Source organism: Mus caroli, unplaced genomic scaffold (genome assembly GCF_978045245.1).
Source record: "Mus caroli unplaced genomic scaffold, Mus_caroli_1 scaffold_7, whole genome shotgun sequence".
Taxonomy (NCBI): domain Eukaryota; kingdom Metazoa; phylum Chordata; class Mammalia; order Rodentia; family Muridae; genus Mus; species Mus caroli.
This window is the reverse complement of record NW_028227262.1, coordinates 23338475-23357189: the sequence shown is the minus strand read 5'-3', so window position 1 is coordinate 23357189 and position 18715 is coordinate 23338475. Positions and strand designations below refer to the sequence as shown.

The 18715-nt window shown below is 45.6% G+C and overlaps 1 protein-coding gene across 5 annotated transcripts in view; it reads left to right on the top strand.

The window, feature by feature from the left end:
• The window catches only part of Ano2 (anoctamin 2), a 320900-nt gene that overhangs the window by 92617 nt on the left and 209568 nt on the right, over window positions 1–18715 (top strand). For all 5 annotated transcript variants that reach the window (XM_085839879.1, XM_085839877.1, XM_085839878.1 and 2 more), the window contains 3 exons: window positions 453–508; window positions 1673–1714; window positions 9952–10016. In XM_085839879.1, coding sequence (XP_085696005.1) covers window positions 453–508; window positions 1673–1714; window positions 9952–10016 — 163 coding nt within the window. The remainder of the gene's footprint in view (window positions 1–452; window positions 509–1672; window positions 1715–9951; window positions 10017–18715) is intronic.

Here is an 18715-nt window from a genome sequence, read left to right as displayed (position 1 = left end):
TAGGAAGGCAGGGCAATCTCCAGAATGAAGCAGTCCTGTGAAGAAACAGGGAGGTAAGACAGGATATCAGCACCTACATTAACTTATCATGGCCAAAGTCACCTATGACTGCCATAGAACTCATCTACACTCACGGGGAACATAGGGGACCCCAAGCAATGCGCATGTGGCCGTGCAGTGTAGAGGGTTTACTGAGCTAGAATCAGTTGGCAAGGATAGGCCCAGTGTAAACATTCTCACAGCATACCAAACGTAAAAACATCGCTGGTGTTTGAGAAATGGACACTATTTCCCTTCTACTCAGGACTGAAGCTTGAGGAAGAGCCCATAGAGTGGAGGGACAGAGCAGAGAATTCAGTGGTTCACAGCCCGGAGGCACACAAGGGTTTAACATTTATCAAACTTCGGGTTGAGAGGGCTCTACTTCACAGTTACTATTCTTTACTTTGCAGGTATTAACTCTCTAATAGCAAACAATATCTACGAGGCTGCCTACCCGCTTCATGACGTAAGTACTCCCCATTTCCCCTCCCCATGCCTCGCTTTTCCTCCCTCCACCCCCTGTCTCCCCCTTTCTTTCCTCCCTTTTTCCCTCCCTTCCTTCTTTCTCTTCTTGATGTGTGGTCTCATTCTGTGACCCAGGCTTGCCTCAAACTCATGACCTCTTACCTCGGCTTATGGGAGCCAAGGTTACAGAGTGCGCCATGACTGTCTGCTTCATCAGTGTGTTCTCTCTAATCTTCCAAGAGTTGGAGCCATGGGCCTTGGGGTGGGTGAACATTTGGCAAAAGAAGGCAGGAGTGAACCCTGAGATTAAAACACCCTTTTCAACCTTGGAACTTCTCATTGCTGAGGATAACTTTTTTTATTTTTTTTTTGCCAAAGGTCTCAGACTGTCTTTCCAGTCAGTTTTACAGATCACAAGAAACACATATTGCTTTTTGTCTGAGCTTTCCTTGTCTTTGTTTTTGGCAAAACTGTCGAAATGCAGATGTAGCATTCAGTTGATTGAAAATACCCCTGGCTGGGTTGTCAATGAAGTCAGGTGGATAGCCATGGGAGAATCCCCAGCAGCATGGGTACAACCTGGAAGTACTCCTTGGCTAGGAATAATTCCCAAGATGCAACACACTAATATTTCAAGACAACTTGTGAAAAGCTTAATCAGCCCTTCAACTAAATACGTCTTGGCTTCACCACCATCCAAGTCCGGCATGCAGTGTAGCTGCAGGAGTCTGACCAATAGGAATTTCTTAGATGGGAGGCTTCCCACTTCTGACATGTTTGCTGTGGAGCATGTAAAGCTAACTCCTGACAGCTGTGGACACAGGGGGTCATGGCATGGGGTGAATTTTATTTCATGTGCAAACCCATTTACAGGCACAGACCCTGCCATTGCACAGGCTAAGATAGTAAGCTGGGCTCATCTGGAAGGCACAGGAGGGGGTCATTTTGTGTGAAAAGCTATCCTAATTAAACACTACTAGGTGATGACTACGAAATCCAACACTGGCTCCTGACCGTGCCATGTTTCTGATTTTCCTTAAATAGAAATGAAAGAGATGATATTAGAAAAGAAAGAAGAAAAATGAAAGAAAGAAAATCCTTTCTCATTTGGCACCTGTTCTTGATGATCGAATTGGCTTTATCTGGTGTCCCCTTTTCCCTACAGGGTGAATATGACAGTCCAGGGGATGACATGAATGACAGAAAGGTAAGCCTCTATTGTTCTGCGCTAAGGACCTTGGGTGCGTAAAAGCATGGCTGGTGTTGAACTGGCCAAAGGTGTCATAAGTGTCCCATTTACATATCTAATCTTAACAGTTTTCCCATCACAAACCTCACCCTTCAAAGATAGAAGAGTACCAACTGAGTGACACTAACTGTCCACCTTCCCTAATGTATGGGTGTGAACACCCAAACAGACTGAACATGTTACCAGAGGTTACACTGCCCCATGGGTAGGCGCTTAGAATCCCTTTGCCAAGCTAGAGAAGGTACCCAAGGAGCTGAAGGGGGTCTTCAACCTTATAGGTGGAACAACAATATGAACTAACCAGTACCCCTAGAGCTCGTATCTCTAGCTGCATATGTAGCAGAAGATGGCCTAGTCAGCCATCACTGGGAAGAGAGGCCCCTTGGTAATGCAAACTTTATATGCTCCAATACAGGGGAATGCCAGGGCCAAGAAGTGGGAGTGGGAGGGTAGGGGAGTAGGGCGGAGGGAGGGTATAGGGAACTTTCTGGATAGCATTTGAAATGTATATAAAGAAAATATCTAATAAAAAATTAATTAATTAATTAAAAAAGAAATATAAAATTTCAATTGCGGTTAAGTTTGTAATATGAGACATGCTATTTTTTTGGTCTAAATGTCTTGAAATAAGCCTCATGAATTAAAGATCTTTAGAGCTGAAAAAAAAAAAAGAATCCCTTTGCCTATGAAGTGTCCCTGACCCCTCCCCCCTCTAAAAAAAAAGTGCATTAATATCCATTCTGGATTCCTCAGGGTCATCTTTGTAACAGTTTCCTGTCCTATAGGCAAGTAGAATAAAGCCATTCCCAAATGACAAAGGTGAGTGCTGAGGGAGAAGAAAGCTTGATCAGGATGCCTGTTGCAGGAAGCTGGGAAGTAGGTTACAGCTGGGGGAAGGATGCTGCTCCCTTTAGAGGGACCCCTCCAGGGGTGGCCACAGCTCCTGACCATATAATACTCAGCCAAGCCCTCTGTGAAGAGCTGTTTGTTTTGTTAGCTGGTACCCTGGGACTACGGGGCCATGACATAGATGAAGTAAAGGGTGGCTCCAACCTCTTTAGTCTGCTGGTCTGTCACTCCTGCCACCCGATTGCCCAGCCTCTGGCAGCTCTAGTATAGAAAGTTGGGTGGGAGGGAGAAGGAGGGACTAGGGATCGAAGCTCCAGAGATTCCTTCCCTCCAATTCTGTTGTCTGGAAAACCACTCATGCCCCAAGTTGCCTTTTGAGCTGCCTTCTTTTTATCCTGCCTATTAGTCCCTGTTATGAAGTGTTAAGTATTAAAAACATAAAAGGTCTTTTCCAGAAATACGGCTGTGATTGCTTACACATGTCCCCGCTCTGCCTGCCTGGGGAATCTGCTGTAGAATTGCAATGTCTCAACCTCATCTGTTTCCTATCTGATGCTAATAGCTTCGGTGTTTAATTTCCTGAAAAGTCCCGCATCACATTTAAAGGAAAAGGAGGAAGCGTTTCTCCCCCATCCTCACCTCTCTCAGCCGACTGTTTTCTGTCCTCCTACATTCTGACTTCATGTCTCTTCCCTTTAAATGGCCATCACAATCCATTGCCTGCCCAAGAAACTGCCTGCTGGGTGGTGAGGACTTCAGCCCATCTGGGAGTACCACAGAACCAAGGGGTAGAAAGTTAACTCAGGGGAATCCAGACTGCCCTCTGCTTTCTGCACCAGTAGAGAGAAGCAAATTGCAGTCCATCCCAAATATATGTGCATTTGTTTCTGGAGTACTATTGTGTTGCTACCACAATATTATTACTCTAAATATATTAGCCTGTGCTCAGGCTTCTGTAAGGATGCTAGCACTTCCTCCTGCTGGCAGTAGAGGCCTGCTGAGTAGAGTTGGATCTTGCTAGGGAGTCCCAGAGCTGGTGGTATGCTGCTGCACACAGGTGAACCGGTGTCTCTGAAGACAACAGGTCCCCTTGTGTGGCTTTCACCTAGGCTTGCTGCTCAGGCCTGGTACCTTTACCTTTCTCTCCCTGGGCCATGGGCAGAAAAGAGAGGTTTGCCGTGCTGTGGATAGGAGAAACCCTGGTAGAGAATAAACACTTCTTCTCCTTCTGTTCACTCAAGATAGAAAACGAATACCTAGCTAGGATAGGAGAGATGCTAAACGAGATGATTGTGGTGTCATGACTAAAATGATGATAGCCATCCCACTGCTAGAGAGGTCTTTAGTCACAGGTTCCGTTAAGAGGGTCTCGTACACCATGGCTGTGACTGATACACCGGGGGTGCCTACAGTACAGCCCAGGGAAAGGCTTGAACTTGACTCTCTATCCACTTTTGCTTTAGAAATTTTTATATTAGTTGGGGTATATAGGTACACAAGATAGGTCTATGAATCAACATTGGTTCATAGTAAAACAAATTTATTTATAACCAGTTCTTTGATATACATATATCTCGCGCGAATCCGACTAGCCAGCAAGAACAACGCTGCAACAGGATCCTTCTGCACACGTTTATTGGGAGAGCTTGATTGTAGAGGCGAAGAGACCTCAAGCCCAGAACTGGTGCTGCTTATATAGACCTAGGAGAGGCATTTCTCACACCCGGATTGGTTGTGCATTCTACCTCATTTGCATGGTTCCTCATCTGATTGGTTATTCTCTCTCAGTACCTCACAAAACCTCATTAACATACCTCATTTGCATGTCTCACATCTGATTGGTTATTCTTTCAGTACCTCATTATCATACCTCATTTGCATGTCTCACATCTGATTGGTTAACTCTCTTAGTACTTTGCAGAGCCTCATTATCATGCCTGGGCCAGGCAGTGTTTTGGTGAAAAAACTTTACTGCATAAGTACGCATTGGTTGTTTGCCCAAACTTATGCGTGGTGGCCAGCAGTAGCCTGCGCCACCCTGCAACGGCACATGTGGCTTCCCACACATATAGTTTTATATTATCACAATTCAAGGAACACTTGAAAGCTTATATTCTGATTGCCTCGCTAACGTATTTGAAAGCATTTCTAACAAGATTACTTTTGTCAGAAGTAATACGAGAGAACAATGATACTTTAAGTACCTTAACACTGGTATTCGAAATTTAGAAAACTATTTGTTTGTTCAGAATAAATCACCTGGGAGTACCTAAGATTTTTCTCAGGCAACGGTGGCTGGAGGCTGGGATGGAAGGAGCTCTGTGCACTATTTATTAAAGACAAAAGCACATCTGTATGCTAACAAGATGCATGTTTCTATTTATTTTTGCTCAAAAAAGTTAAGTGTTGGATGTATACTGATACTGAGGACATAGGCCAACCTTCACATCTCCCAGGGTTGATTGATATATTGATTTTATAATTGCCAGTGTCAAGAGAACCATTATGCATAAATATGTAGTGTAAAATGGCAGACGTCGATTTGGGACTGTCTCCAAACTGGTTGGAAATTCTATCCTAATCCCAAACCAAATTTCCAATTTCATGATTTTTTTAAATGAAATTCAGCAACTCAAATTGCAATTTAAAAACCCAAACAACCTAGCAAAAACACATCCTAAAGATAGACTAATCTGATAATTAGACACCCAGGAATGATGGCAAGGAAATACTAAGTCTTTGTTTTCCATAATGAATGTATTATATTTCCAAAGGGGCAGAGAACTTTGCGTGCAGCAAAGCACTACAGTTTATAACACACGGTAGTCCCCAGCCAAGCTGAAGGGTTCAGGCAGTGTTTGTTGGTGGGGTACAGTACAAAGACATGATGGCACAAAGCTCATGCATGGTTAGGATCAAGGCTACAGTGAAGTGGCTCCACGCAACACAAGTGCACGCCTCCAGAAATGCCTCAGATTCATTACACATTTGAGTTCTGTTGTGAGACTTTTGCCCTTTGCCACATTTTTTTCATGACCCCACATTTGGTTAAGCTGCTCCACATGGGGTCACGACCCACTGTTTAAGAAGCTGTGTCCTTGCAAAGAACCTTGGGTACCGGTAGGAAGATATAGTGTTTTGGGGTGGGATGGCTTCTCTGGAGGCCTTGGAGGATGGCTTGAAACTGTATCCCAAGATGGCCACCGTGCCCTAAATACATCCTTCACACTTTCCTTGTAATTCATGCCTGTTTCTATGATCTCCCCCGGGGGCCCAGCTCCTGTCAGGGCAACTGCAGGGGACCCTAGAGGCCCCCAGAGAGTACCAAGCTCCTCCCTCTCCAGCTTGCCTGGTGCAGTTTTGCAGATGTGGTGACTCAGCCCCAGGTAGGGGCTGGCAGTCTCTGCCTCCCTTCAAGGAGGGTAATTAAGAGGAGATTTCTTGCCTCTAGAGTACAGGGGTTTCCTGTCTTCCTTGAAGCCAAGGCAGCAGGAACAGGGAGCACACAGATCCCTCTGGCTTCCAGCCACTTGCTCCTCTTCACGTTTGTCAGAGCTTCCTTCTTTCCCAGAGGACCCAGGAGAAGTGGCTGCTACCATCTTTGGAGGGCTGTCTGGCTTCCCTGTGGCCCCTCACCTTTGTAGGGGAGAGAGCCATCAGTACAATACTGGATTGTGATTTTCTTCAGTGTTTTGGGAATCATTTGTTCTGGTTTTGGGAATCATTTGTTCTGGTTACTCTGCCTTTCAAGTAGATCTCTTCTCTAGTGGGTAGTGGATAGGTCATTCAAGAGAGCCGCTTCTGCATTTGAGAGTGTCTTTACACCAGCGTGGCCCTTTCACGTGGGACACCCACTTGAGGATTAACTATCAGGCTATACAACTTACTGTTGCCGTAGGAGAAGAACTATCTGGCCCAGATAGTTGCCAGATGTTCCTATAGACTACTGAGCATCTGTGAATGGAAGCTAGCCTTGTCTGCTCTGGCTGCATCCTGTTCCATGATTGCCTCTGAGGTGTCTGGAGTTGGCAACTTTCTGCCCATCTTGGGTGGGTCTAACTACTGTCTGAGAACCCTGCAGCTTCATGGACCATCCTGGAGCATGTCAAAGGGTTGGAACACTTGAGTCCTTTATAATCTTACGAAACAGTTACATCAGAGGCTTACTGTCAGACATGAGGCCCCATGGGGTGGGGGTGGGGGTCTGAATGTGCTGTTTATGAGTTTTGATCTGTCACAAAGGGTCAGACACTTGTGCCTGAATGTCATCTGAGACCATGGCAGAAGGTCCCATTCACTGGTAAGTAGTGGCAACCTCTCTCTGGTTGATGTGCAGCTTTAGCCAGTTGGTGGAGAGAGAATATGGTGTAGAATTAAGTGAGAAAATATATTTATCAAAACATCCCAAGGTTCTAGGCTCTGTATGCTTAAAGAAACCAATACTGGTCACCATGGTTTTCTGCTTGCCTTTTGCTAACAGCATGCTCACTGTCGTGGGACTAAGACTATAGTGCATATCTCCCCTGGGGATCATTGAACCTGAAATTTGTCATGATTCATTTCTCTGTCTATGAATGAAATTCTTGGGGGAGGGGATGAATAGCAACCTTATCCTCTTTTCCTATCTTCCATGCAGGAGACTGAAGTGTATGTGGGTAGTCAGGGTGCACACTGCAGAGTTAGCTGATGCTCGGATGGTGCTCAGCTGAGTATTTTCCTTACTCCCTCTACCAAGTTCAGGCAGCTTACTTGACTCTAGCTATGGGTATCGTCACCTGTGAGTGGAGGATGCTACCTTGAGTTGGGGACTTTGGAAATGTCTGATGACAGGACCAGAATCCCATCAGCAGTGGGCCTTCTGAGGTGGCCTGTCTGGCTGGCCTTGAGCCCACTGGGGCCATACTGGCTTTCTGGAGCGTTTTTAGTTTTTCCCCCGTGGGACAAGTAACAAAAATCTATCTTCAGGCTCAGGTTTGAGCTGGACACACGACTTAGGTAGGCATTTTCCCTGAAGGTCAGAGCCTACGAGATGGGCAGTCATAGCCCAATTATCCTCAAGGGAGTTCAATTCATCCTGCCTTCTGACGCAAGCTAGCCTCCTTTGGGGACATAACTGGTATCTCTATAACGACAAAGTGCTGGGAGCTCAGGTTTTCCCTTGGGAGCTCAGGGCAGTAGATGCACCAAAGATATGGAGAGGAATAAATGCATTCACAACATCAGGAGTAAAGCTGGAGCCTGCCACTGTGTAAGTGAGCAGAGTCAGAATTTGGGAGTTAAGATTTCTTCCTCAGCTTTCTTGTATCATTGATGGCCTCTTCGTGTCTGAGTTTCCCCCTTTGCAAACAGTAACTGCTGATGAATTCTCGTTCCATCAGCCTGCATGGTTTCTGGTTATATTTTACAGTTTCTGGGAGATGTTATGCCAATAAAATTCTGTAGCCTTTAAGTAGGAATGCTGGTTCTGATTTCAGCTCAAGTAGCAGGTCTTTAAAGGATCACAGGTGAGAAGGAAGGGCTTGCTGTCAAGTGGATGTTTCACAGGCTAGGACTCGTTAAAGTCTAGATCCGCCATGGAAGGATTCCTAGGGCGATTCTGCCTGATATGTAAAGAACATTAAAAAAAAAAAAAACAACAAATCAGTGATAGATTTGTCAGGTAATTCTATATGTATTATCTGGTCAAGCACTAGTACCTGGCCAGCATGGCTGTCTACATGAGGTCTAATGTTCGTATTACCACATTGCTAGAGTTATTGGTAGATGAATGACTGATAGGATAGCCAGGAATTTGAAACTGAACTGTTAGGAGGTGTGGCTTGCTTTTGCCAGAGTTGCTCCACACCACGTGACAGTGTGATGGCTGGTGGTGTTTGGTATACTGTTTCCTCCCTAAAGCTTTTATAGGCTTTCACTCTGATTTAGCTCCTCCTTCTAGCCCAAGACCTCTCTTAGACGGTAATTAGTGACCTCCAAGTTGTAGACTCCAATGGCCTCTTTTCTAGTCTTATCGGACTCACTAGCGACGTTTAACTCAGCTTGCCCGTTTCTTCTGGAGACTTTCTTCTCTTAGCTATACACCTCACTCTTCTTCCTCACCTCTTTGCTGGCTGTTTCTTCACCATCTCCTTGTCCTTTAATACTGAGGTTCTGCACTTGTTATTCATTCTTTGGGGATGTGACGACTTTGTGGAATACCTCTTCTCTGACAACTAGCAATTTTGCTTCTCCAGCCAGGACCATCCTTTGCACTCAGATTTTTATACCTGGTTGATGATTCAACAACCATGTGGATGGCCAGAAAGCATCTTAAATAAACACATCCTAAAGTAAACCCTTGGCTCTGTCTCTGTAGTCCTGCTCTTTCTACTGTCCTCCTATTTCAGTAAATATATCAGTTATTCAAGTCCCTAGGCCAACTTCATCTAATTCAGTCGTGAATAAATAGGCAACATCAACTGTCTCTCATCGCCCCTATGTGTATAAGCCATCACCTCTCTCCTGGACCATTCCAACAATAGCCTCCCATTTCCCTGCTCACTCAGTCTTTTCTCCATATAACAATTAGGATGAACCTTGTGCAGTCCCCTCAGCAGCAAGTCTCCCAGGAGCTTCTTTCAAAATCCAGAGTTATCACGACAGCTTCTAGCATCACATATGGTACCTTCTGCAACAGTCACCTCCTATGATTCTCCCTGTGTTTACTGTTTACTGTCCCAATCACATAGCCTCCTCTGTTATCTCACATTGTTCTGTGGAAACTCCCCTCAAGGCCTCTGCACAGGGAGTGTGAGTGTTCTCCCCATTTGTCTCTGGTCTGAGCTCAGATGTTTCCTCCTCAGAGAGGCACTCTCTGTCTGTCTTATCTAAAACAATGTCCAACCCAACCTCATGTCATCCCTATCTTAATTTATTTTAGTGACATTGATGAATCTTATATATTTATAGTTTTATGCCCACATCAGGTCCAAGCACCATGGAAACCATGATTTTAATGTGTTTCACTGCAGCACCTAGGGTCTGGAACAGTGCCTGGATTACAGGAAACATTCAGCAAATACTTGTTAAATGAGTGAACAGGGCTTGTGTGCTGCACCGGACAAGACAAGGGATAGAGGTGATGCTTGTCAGCTACCCGGGTGTTTCCAGATGTGCACTGGTGTTCTCTATTATTTAGGGAAGGATATGGAAGTTCCTGTAGCCCTCTGCCTTTGTATATACTTCTGTGGGCATCATGAGACTTCTAGGAGCTGGACTTTGTGGTTAACATGTTGACTTTACATTGGACAGAACAAGAACAATTGCCTGTCTTACTGCTAACCTGCTGTCTTATTTTTCTTGCTTAGCTGCTGTATCAGGAATGGGCACGCTATGGAGTGTTTTACAAATTTCAACCCATTGACCTCATCAGGTGAGTGTGTGTGTGTGTATGTGTGTGCGCTCGCGTGCGTGGTCGCACTTTCGGGGGAGTGTTTAAGATGCAAATCCTAACCCATATACTGTCAACTGTCTTGGTCCCTGGAGGTCAGCTCTTTAAGTAGAGGTGCCTGTTCTTCATAGGTTGTGTACCCTTGCTCTGTGTCTTGTGGTTGAGGATGCTGGGGGTGAAAGGGGAAGGAGATGATACAGGGTTATGTGCTAAGACTTCATCATTAAACGGACATCATGGTCTCAATTTCCCTGCCAGCTCTTTGGGAATAAAGGAGAACCATCTTCCTTGTTCTTTCTCAAGAGAAAGACCTGGGCAGCATAGAACCTTGGGTGGTACCCAGATGGACACACTGCTGTGTGGAGGAAGGAAAGATGTGGCAACTCATACAAAGGAAAATTTGATGGGCTTGGTAGAGACTAAGGCCTCTGCACAGCCTTTCTAACTTATAGAAGTCCGAGTCCTGGAATCTCGTCTTCATTAGGCACCCTGGAAATTTCTGAAGCTTTTATAAAACATCGACTAACGTTCCTTTAAAGAACTGACTATAGAGCAGCGGTTCTGAGGAGTTTACAGTAGTTAAAGAGCCGAGATTCTAGATTTCCAGGGTCTAGAAACTTGGTGCATATCAGGCTTCTTCCTGGATAGAATGGCAGGAAGCAGCATGGGAAAGTTGGGAGGTTCTGGGCCAGATGCAGGCACAAATACTACGAGCCCCTTTTTTCTTCCTTGGCTTTCAAGATTCGGAGGTGCTGAACTGAGGGACTCGATGCGCTAACTTGGTAGAAGGCAATCATTTAGAAAAGTTGGAAGGCTGAGGTTACAGACCAACATAATGGCCTCCCTACCAGAGATGTCCCTGTGGCAGTTTTAATGATCTAATTAACAAGGTTGCAAATACAGTGAATGTTCCTGGTTCTCTGACCTGTGTGGGAAAGGGGCATCTGCTAAAGGATTGAGTCCATGGAATGAGTTCCAGTCTGAGGGAAAGAAAGTAGTAGTAGTAGTAGTAGTAGTAGTAGTATGTGTGTGTGTGTGTGTGTGTGTGTGTGTGTGTGTGTGTGTGTGTGTGTGTGTGAGTGTGTAGCAGAGCCTGGTCAGGTTCACTTCCTTGCATTGTGATTTGTGAACCCTCCCAAGGAATTGGGAGAAGCAGGTGTTCCTTCCAGCTGAAATCCTTTAACCGAAGTTCTTGGGCCTGGGAGCAAGGGTTGGGGTGTCTGTGACTAAGGCTCATCACCCAGCAACTCTGTTTTCTGGCTGCCTTTGCATAGCATAGGCCACCTAGACTGTCCCTGGGGCCACGCAGAGTCTGCTTCCTCCATTCGGAGTAGGCTTTGATCTCTTTCTCTTGGCATCTCAAGTGGCCACCCACCTCTGTCGCCTGTTTTGTCTAACTACCCATTTGTTTTTAAAACTATGAGTAAAAAACAAAATTCTCCCTTCCCAGAAAGCCCCATGCTCCCGTCCCCTAGAGACCTCAGGTGATTTGCCTGCTAGTTATGTGGGAAATGACTCCAATATGCACTGAGGTTTGGCTACCAAAAACTCTCCCGCAGGGGATGAACTGCCTTTGTGGCAGATCCCTGTTTCTAGGCTGGCAGATTTGGGGCACTCATCTTTGTCTAGCTTGGACACTGGGAACTGGAGCAGAGCTGGAGGCTGCCCATAGGACAGGCAGCTTTGCTGGGAAAGGGAGGAAGGCTAAGCCTGGAGACACGGAGAAGGTCAGATAAATACTTTGTAATGTGTGTGGGCAGTGGTTGTTTAGCCAGTGGCCTGAGATTTTTCACATCTCAGAAAAATGCTGGAAAGAGAAGGGTTGCCATCAGGGAAGGTGTCGTGGGGGAAGGAAGGGCCAGGCTCTCAAGGGGCCATATGAAGTTACCCAGAGAGCTCATAAAGAGAAAACTAAGGTGGAACATGCAGGAAACAGCCCTTTTCCCTCAGTGAGTCCCACCATGAACCCTCCACTCTACACTCTTCTCAAATGACCTTGTCTTAATTTATCTGATTTCCAGAGGCCTCTGGTACCTCTTTCCAACCACAGAAGCTGAGGACTTCTGTTATCCCTGCACCCTTCACTTCATTCCTCCTCCCCTCCCTTCCTCTTCCTCCCCCTTCCTCCCCCTTTCCTCCTTCTCTTCTGGTTGTTCTTGTAGCTTTGGCTGTCCTGAACTCTCTTTGTAGACCAGGCTGGCCTTGACCTCGAAGGTCTGCTTGCCTCTGCCTCTCAAGTGCAAGGGATTGTAGGTGTGTGCCACCATGCCCAGCCTTCCTATTTGTTAATTTTAAAGGTACTTCTCTGCTGTTTCTTATTCTTCATCTCTTCTGCCACCACCTGAAAAGAACCACTTGGCAGAGACTAAGCTGTTGGCTCCTTGCTCCGAGCCATCATGGGTTTCACACTCATGTTTTGTGTGGTTGTTATTTACTGTGTGGTGTGCTGCCTCTTTGTACTTCATGAAGAAGTTGCTCTTGTGTGTAGCTTGTAAGATGGGTGGAAACTTACACATTGGGTTGGTACACTCTAGAACACTTGTATGTGCACTTGTCCTGTGTGTTGAAAGAGTCAAGACTAGTTATCCTTTACTGTTATAGGCCTTGAAGTCTGTTCTTGAGGCTTGGGAGGTCCCTTAAAGGAAATTGAGGATCATAGAGGGGAGACAACACATCCATTCTGATGCTGATACCCTTCATCCCTGTCTCCACAACTTGTACATCACTGGTGCCCAGCAGGCTGCACTGTGAGACCATGGCTGATCCCTCCAGCCCACTGGGGCTCTCTGAATCCTTGGGGTCTGAAGGCCACGCATGAGTGTGCACACTTGCAAGATTTTTCTGCAGTGTTTTCTAGGGAGAGATCTGGCAGGAACTCAGGGGCATGGGTGCAATCCAACCCAGATGATCTCCCTGGGAATGTCTAGTAGCTATTGTGCCTTAGCAGAAACAGTGCATGACCAAGAACATAGAGGAGCGAGGCCTGAGATGGGCACATGGCCCTTGAGCTCCCTTAGGGGGCAGAAGAGGATCTTCATAGATAGAAGAGCAGGCTTCTGCCCTCACTGCTCTGATTCAAGCTACGATAAGTTAGGATGAAGACAAGTTGACCTTTGTTTTCTAGGGTGCTTCGGAGACCTAGGGCCTTTTACATTTGAACAGATCCAAGCCAGAGCCAAGGCTTATCTTTTCACAAATACTGATATGTGCTCATAGCTGATTTTCTTCATCTTGAGATTTTGATAAGTCTCAGGCAAACCTTTAAATATCTTCTGAATTAGATTGTGCTCTTAACTATATTTTGTTGAAACTGATGTCATGTGTGTGTGTGCACGTATCTGCCATTGCCTAGTTTGACAACACAAGGTAGAGAAGGTTCTGGAAGTGCTAGGCTTTATAGATTGTAACCTGTTGACCTTGGAGGGGTTGACAATTGAGGGGCTGATATAAGGAGGGGCTTTACTATGACCAACAGCTGTGTCTCCTAATGAAATCTGAAGAAGACACAGCCCTTACTCTTTCTTATCTCCAGGAACAGCGTCCTCATGGGTGAGGCTTCCTGCAGTTAAAATCAGGGTCAGGATCACAACATTGAGATATGAAGTAGTTTCTACAATGATCTCAACATAATGTCTATGGAGAAACAACATCTAGAGACTTTGGGTGGCCATGTTTTCCATCTTGCTACCTAGCTCCACAATTTTTAAACCCTAGACCTGGAAGAACCCTGGGCTCCCAGGAAGAGGCTTTCCCACCTCCTTATTCCAGGCTCAGTAACTATTCCTGCCTTGTATCCTAAGGGGCTTCCCACCGCAGACTGTAATCTGATCTCTCCTCTGTAGCTGTTTTCCTCTCTAAAATGTAACCCATTCAGATACATCTTGGAGGAGCTGGGAGGAGGATCAACAGATAAAGAGGGCTCCTATGCAAGCCTGGCAACCAAGTTCCATCCCTGGAGCTCACATAAAGGTAGAAAGAGAGAACCAACTTTTATAAGAGGTATCTCTGACCTCCACAATTGTACTGTGGCACCTTGCAACCCATCACCATCGTCACCACCACCACCATTACCACCACCATTACCACCACCATTACCACCACCACCACCACCACCACCACCAACATCACCACCACCATCAGCACCAGCACCAGTACCACCACCACTATCCTCCTCCTCCTCCTCCTCATCATCAAATTCCTTCCAGGAGAATGACAGAATTGGCCATAACCCTTTTTAGGAAGTTTCCCAGCAGGGTGGTCCAGGTTTGGGAAGGTCTACAGTTGGTTCTGAGGAGAAAATACAGGGGAAAAGTGTTAATTGACTCAAGATTAATTATTTCCTGAGTCCTGCTGCCTTCTCCTCAAATCATACCTGGGTTGTAGAAAGGGCATTCATCATAATGCAATACACATTTACTGATGCTTAGGATGAACAAGTCTCTTTGCTCAGCTTTACGGGAAGGTATAATAATTAAAGTGAAGCCCGTGGCTTTCAGGATCTGGCCATTATATAGGGAGATGAATGGGCAAGCGGAATGAGGCAGATCAAGACTGTAATAGCAAGCATACTTAACAGTACGGTGAAGTATGGAAGTGGATAAGTGCTCCTGCAGAGTAAGGGAAGACTTCCTGGAAGAGGTGGGCACTGGATCAGAATCATTGATTTCTGAAGGACTGATGTTGAAGTCTGTGTCTTCACTGCCAGCCTGTGCTGCCCTATACGAGGACACATTGTTTAGCTTGAAATGACTGCTGGCAGTCACACTGATACAAAGATCCATTACTACCCTTGATTGGGGATGGGCAGCTCACACGATTGACTTAGAGATTTCACCTGTATCTGCCTGTCTCTCATCCCTTGTTCAGCTCTGTGAGTTAGCAGGAAGGCCAGGCTTGGGAGGAAGGGAAGGCTGGTGCCAGAGGAAACTAAGCATGGTGGCGACAGGCACCGTGGTCCTTGCATGGGTCTTAGCACTGGAGGATTGTATTTAAGTGAGAAGCATTGCACCTAGAAAGACATTGTACTTCATTATTCTGGAGAAAATTATATAGACATTCTGCCATTGAGGGTGTGAGAGAGGAGGAGGCAGAGAAAAACAGGCAACTGCTGGGTACAGTAACACAGTCAGGGAGGACCAGAAGGGCCTGTGTCACACATTGTGGTCTGTCTGGTAGATCAGGGTGATGACTAAATTCAATCATAAAGTCTCAATGGCAGTCTGTTTTCTCTCTCGTTCATGGAGCACAAGCTGGTTCCAGGGAAGGCTGCTGCTGGTCTTGAGGCTGACCAACAGATACAGGAGTTGAGGCCTAATGTTCCCAGCCTGTGTGAAAACAGAGTTCTTTGCTTCACAGTAGCCTTCCATAGATGGTAGCTCTTGTTTGGACCAAACTTTGACCCTTCTGGTAGCATTCGCCATGTGTTACAGGTGTCTGGTTGTAAGGTACGAACAGGCTACTTACATTTCCCATTTTGACCTAGAATTCCATAGGCAGTTGAAGAAGGAACTATCTAGGTCAGAGGCTCCTTGATTTTGGAATTCAAGTCTCTCTTTATTTCTCAGAGGAACTAAATAATATGGCCATCTATTTTTGTGCTTTCCTGGTCTTCGTGTGCAATAGAATCCCTGGACGAATCATGGCATCATAGAGATGGGGCAAAGCTTAGAGGTCAGACATTTTAGGGATCATGGAAAGAATGAAGAGTCCTGCTGTTTGCAGTGGTAGCTAGCAGATGCATAGGGAAGGTGGCTTCTTTTTCTTCTCTTTCTAATCGGGATGACCTCACTTCAGGGAAGCTTGTTACTCTGCTGGAGGTTTCAAGGCACTGGAAGGTCATGGAAAGAGAACCAGGATTCTGCAAAGTCCCCTCTTCCAGTTCTGGTTCTGCTTTCTGTACCAAATCAGAATACCCTTTTGTTACTCAGCTTTCCATAACTGTGACAAAACGCCTGGGGCGGTCAACTTAAAAGTTGGAAAGGCTTATTCTGGCTCACAGTTTCAGAACTTTCTGCCCATGGTTGTTTGGTAGCGTTGGCTTACTTGGGGCTTATGTAGACACATCATGGGGACAGCATGTGGTAGAGGAGGCCTGTTCATTTGTGGCCACTGAGAGATCGAGTCAGAAAGGGACTGGAGTCCCACTATTCCCTCCAAACTTCTCCTGTAACCTAACTCTATCCTTGAAGGAAGGAACACATTTCCCCACTGGTCCCACCAACTCCCAATGGCAACCTAGGCCTTTGCAGTGTAGTCCCATAACATAGTATTCTATTCCTGTTTCCAAAGGCTCATGCCCATTTCATAATGCAAAATGCAGCTAATTTATCCCAAGCCATAGTTCCATCAGAAGGAGGTGAAACATTTAAGAGTTAGCTTAGTGTCTAGTTTCGGACCATCATGTCATTGCTCTGAGAGAGAATGGGTTGCCAACCCCGAAAAACCATGATCTTGAAGAGGACATTGGGGTCCTAGTCCCTTTACATTCCTTTGACTCTGGCTGCCATGAGTGCACAGTTTTCTTTGCCATGCACTCCTTTAATGATGTTAAGTGCTACTACAGAACCTAGCAACCAGCCCCAGACTGAAACCTTAGAAACCACAGACCAAAAGAAACCTTTCTTCTTTTTAAGTTGACTCTTTCACATATTATGCCACAGTGACAGAAAGCTAACACACCCTTACTGTCTATGTCACCTCTTTATATATTTGAAAATGGCCACAGTCCCTTTAACAGTTTTCATGAGTCTAAGCTTTATTTCCTCCATTAAAAAAACACCCCAAAACTAATAACAAACACGCTGAGACCTCTCTACATCTCTACACAGGATACTGGCTCTTCTAAGAGCCTCAGCAAGATGTTTAACCTCAGGACTCAAGGACCAGGGAACCTCAGAGACAGACAGAGTCTTACACACTGTTCCTGTGGTGTGGCAAAGCCGACACACATGCTGTGCACTGTCAAACATTCTTAGTGGTTCCGGGTACTAATTAAGTGTGGCTGTACTCCCAAAGAACCCAAGTTCAAAGGGAAATCATGAGGCTTGTAGATAGCTTCTGGGCTTTTCTGGGAAACATAAGGGATAGAGGGCTGGAAAAAAAACATAGAAAAAAATAACTGGGAGGCTGCATAAAGATAGCATGTGGAAAATATCACAGTGGGAGAACTGACTCCCAGGGGTGTGTGATGAGCCTGGTGTGTGTGTGTGTGTGTGTGTGTGTGTGTGTGTGTGTGTGTGTGTGTGTGTATGAGCGAAGACTGCTGGAGGTGGCATAGACTTCTTATTTTGAAGCACCAAAGACTCTTGACATACTCAGAAAACAATTTAGAAACCAAATTATGATCACTTTACTGGGTGATTAATCATGTCAGGTGTCCAACTTAGGCCAGTGCACCCAAAGGAAACTACCAGGCTGCAAGTATTTCACAGAAGACAAAGTACCAAGACAAGAGACTTGGAGAAGCATCAGTAGGATACAGACTTAACAACTCCCTATTCTAGGAAGAATAAGGGCAAAGGGATGATCTGGTGTTTGTAAGGTTAAAGATGGATAGAGTGACCTGCTTCCATGGTCTCATCGAACCCTGAAGGTCCAGCCTCTGGGATTTCTTCAGTTTGGAAGCAGTGGGTAAAGAATGAAAAGAACTTTTTGACTCAAGCTTTTCCCAACTGGTATAATATTTGGGTAACCTATTCTCGCTCCAACTCATCCCTCAACTATGATAGCATCACAGCACTGGCCTTGCCCCATGGTATGACCATGAGGAATTTAACTGAGACATTGCACAAATGCAGTGGTGAGGCCTCCACACATGTACTCCCAGAAGTAGCAGAATTTTACACGGCTTTCTTATATGCACTGAACATGTGTGCCTTCTGTGCCTCATAGCATCTTTGCCCAGTGGGCATCACTGTTTCCATTTTCTGATGATTGTAATGAACTTGGTGAGATAAGGGCTTCCCAAAGCCACAGAGAAAGCTCAGATCCAGATCTGTGCGACTCTGGATACTTGTTCTTGTCCTGAGTGGTGGGAAGTGCTACAGAGCATTGTCCAGCTGATATTAGGTTAATTGGGTCCCCAGCTACCTCATGTCCATCCCTTCAACTGTCAATCTCCTCAAGAAAACCATGGTGTGATCTACTCACAAATACAGCTTGTTGGCTATCATCCAGCTCTGCTCCCGGAGGGGTTGTCTTTGTACACACTCCCCTTTGAGCTCTGCAAAGATAATGGACTGCCTTAGGGGTCATGCTTTTGATTGTTGTCTGTATCTGTGTTTTACTATCTTTTAATTTGACTGCCTCTGTGAGGTCAGGTTGTCAAGCTGTCAATTTCATCTTTGGCCAACAGAGTGGCTTCTCTTCCAAATCTTCTCTTCAAAACTGCTATGTTGTCTTAGTTGAAGCTTCAGCAGTCATACCCCGAAGCCAGTTAGCACTGAGAACAAACTTAAGATGCTTCCATGGTCTCATATGGAGCCTGGCTCCTGCAAGGTGTGTGAAGGGTAGGGAGGCGGTCTCTACCTGGTGGAAATGACTTTGCCTTTCAGTCAAAGTAACATGATGTCCAGGGTCCTCAAAGTGTGATGTAGTAGGGTACCTTTTCTGCAAAGAACTGTGTCTTACCTTCTTGCTTTGGTGATGGTGGTGTCAAAACAAACATAATCTATCAAAGATGC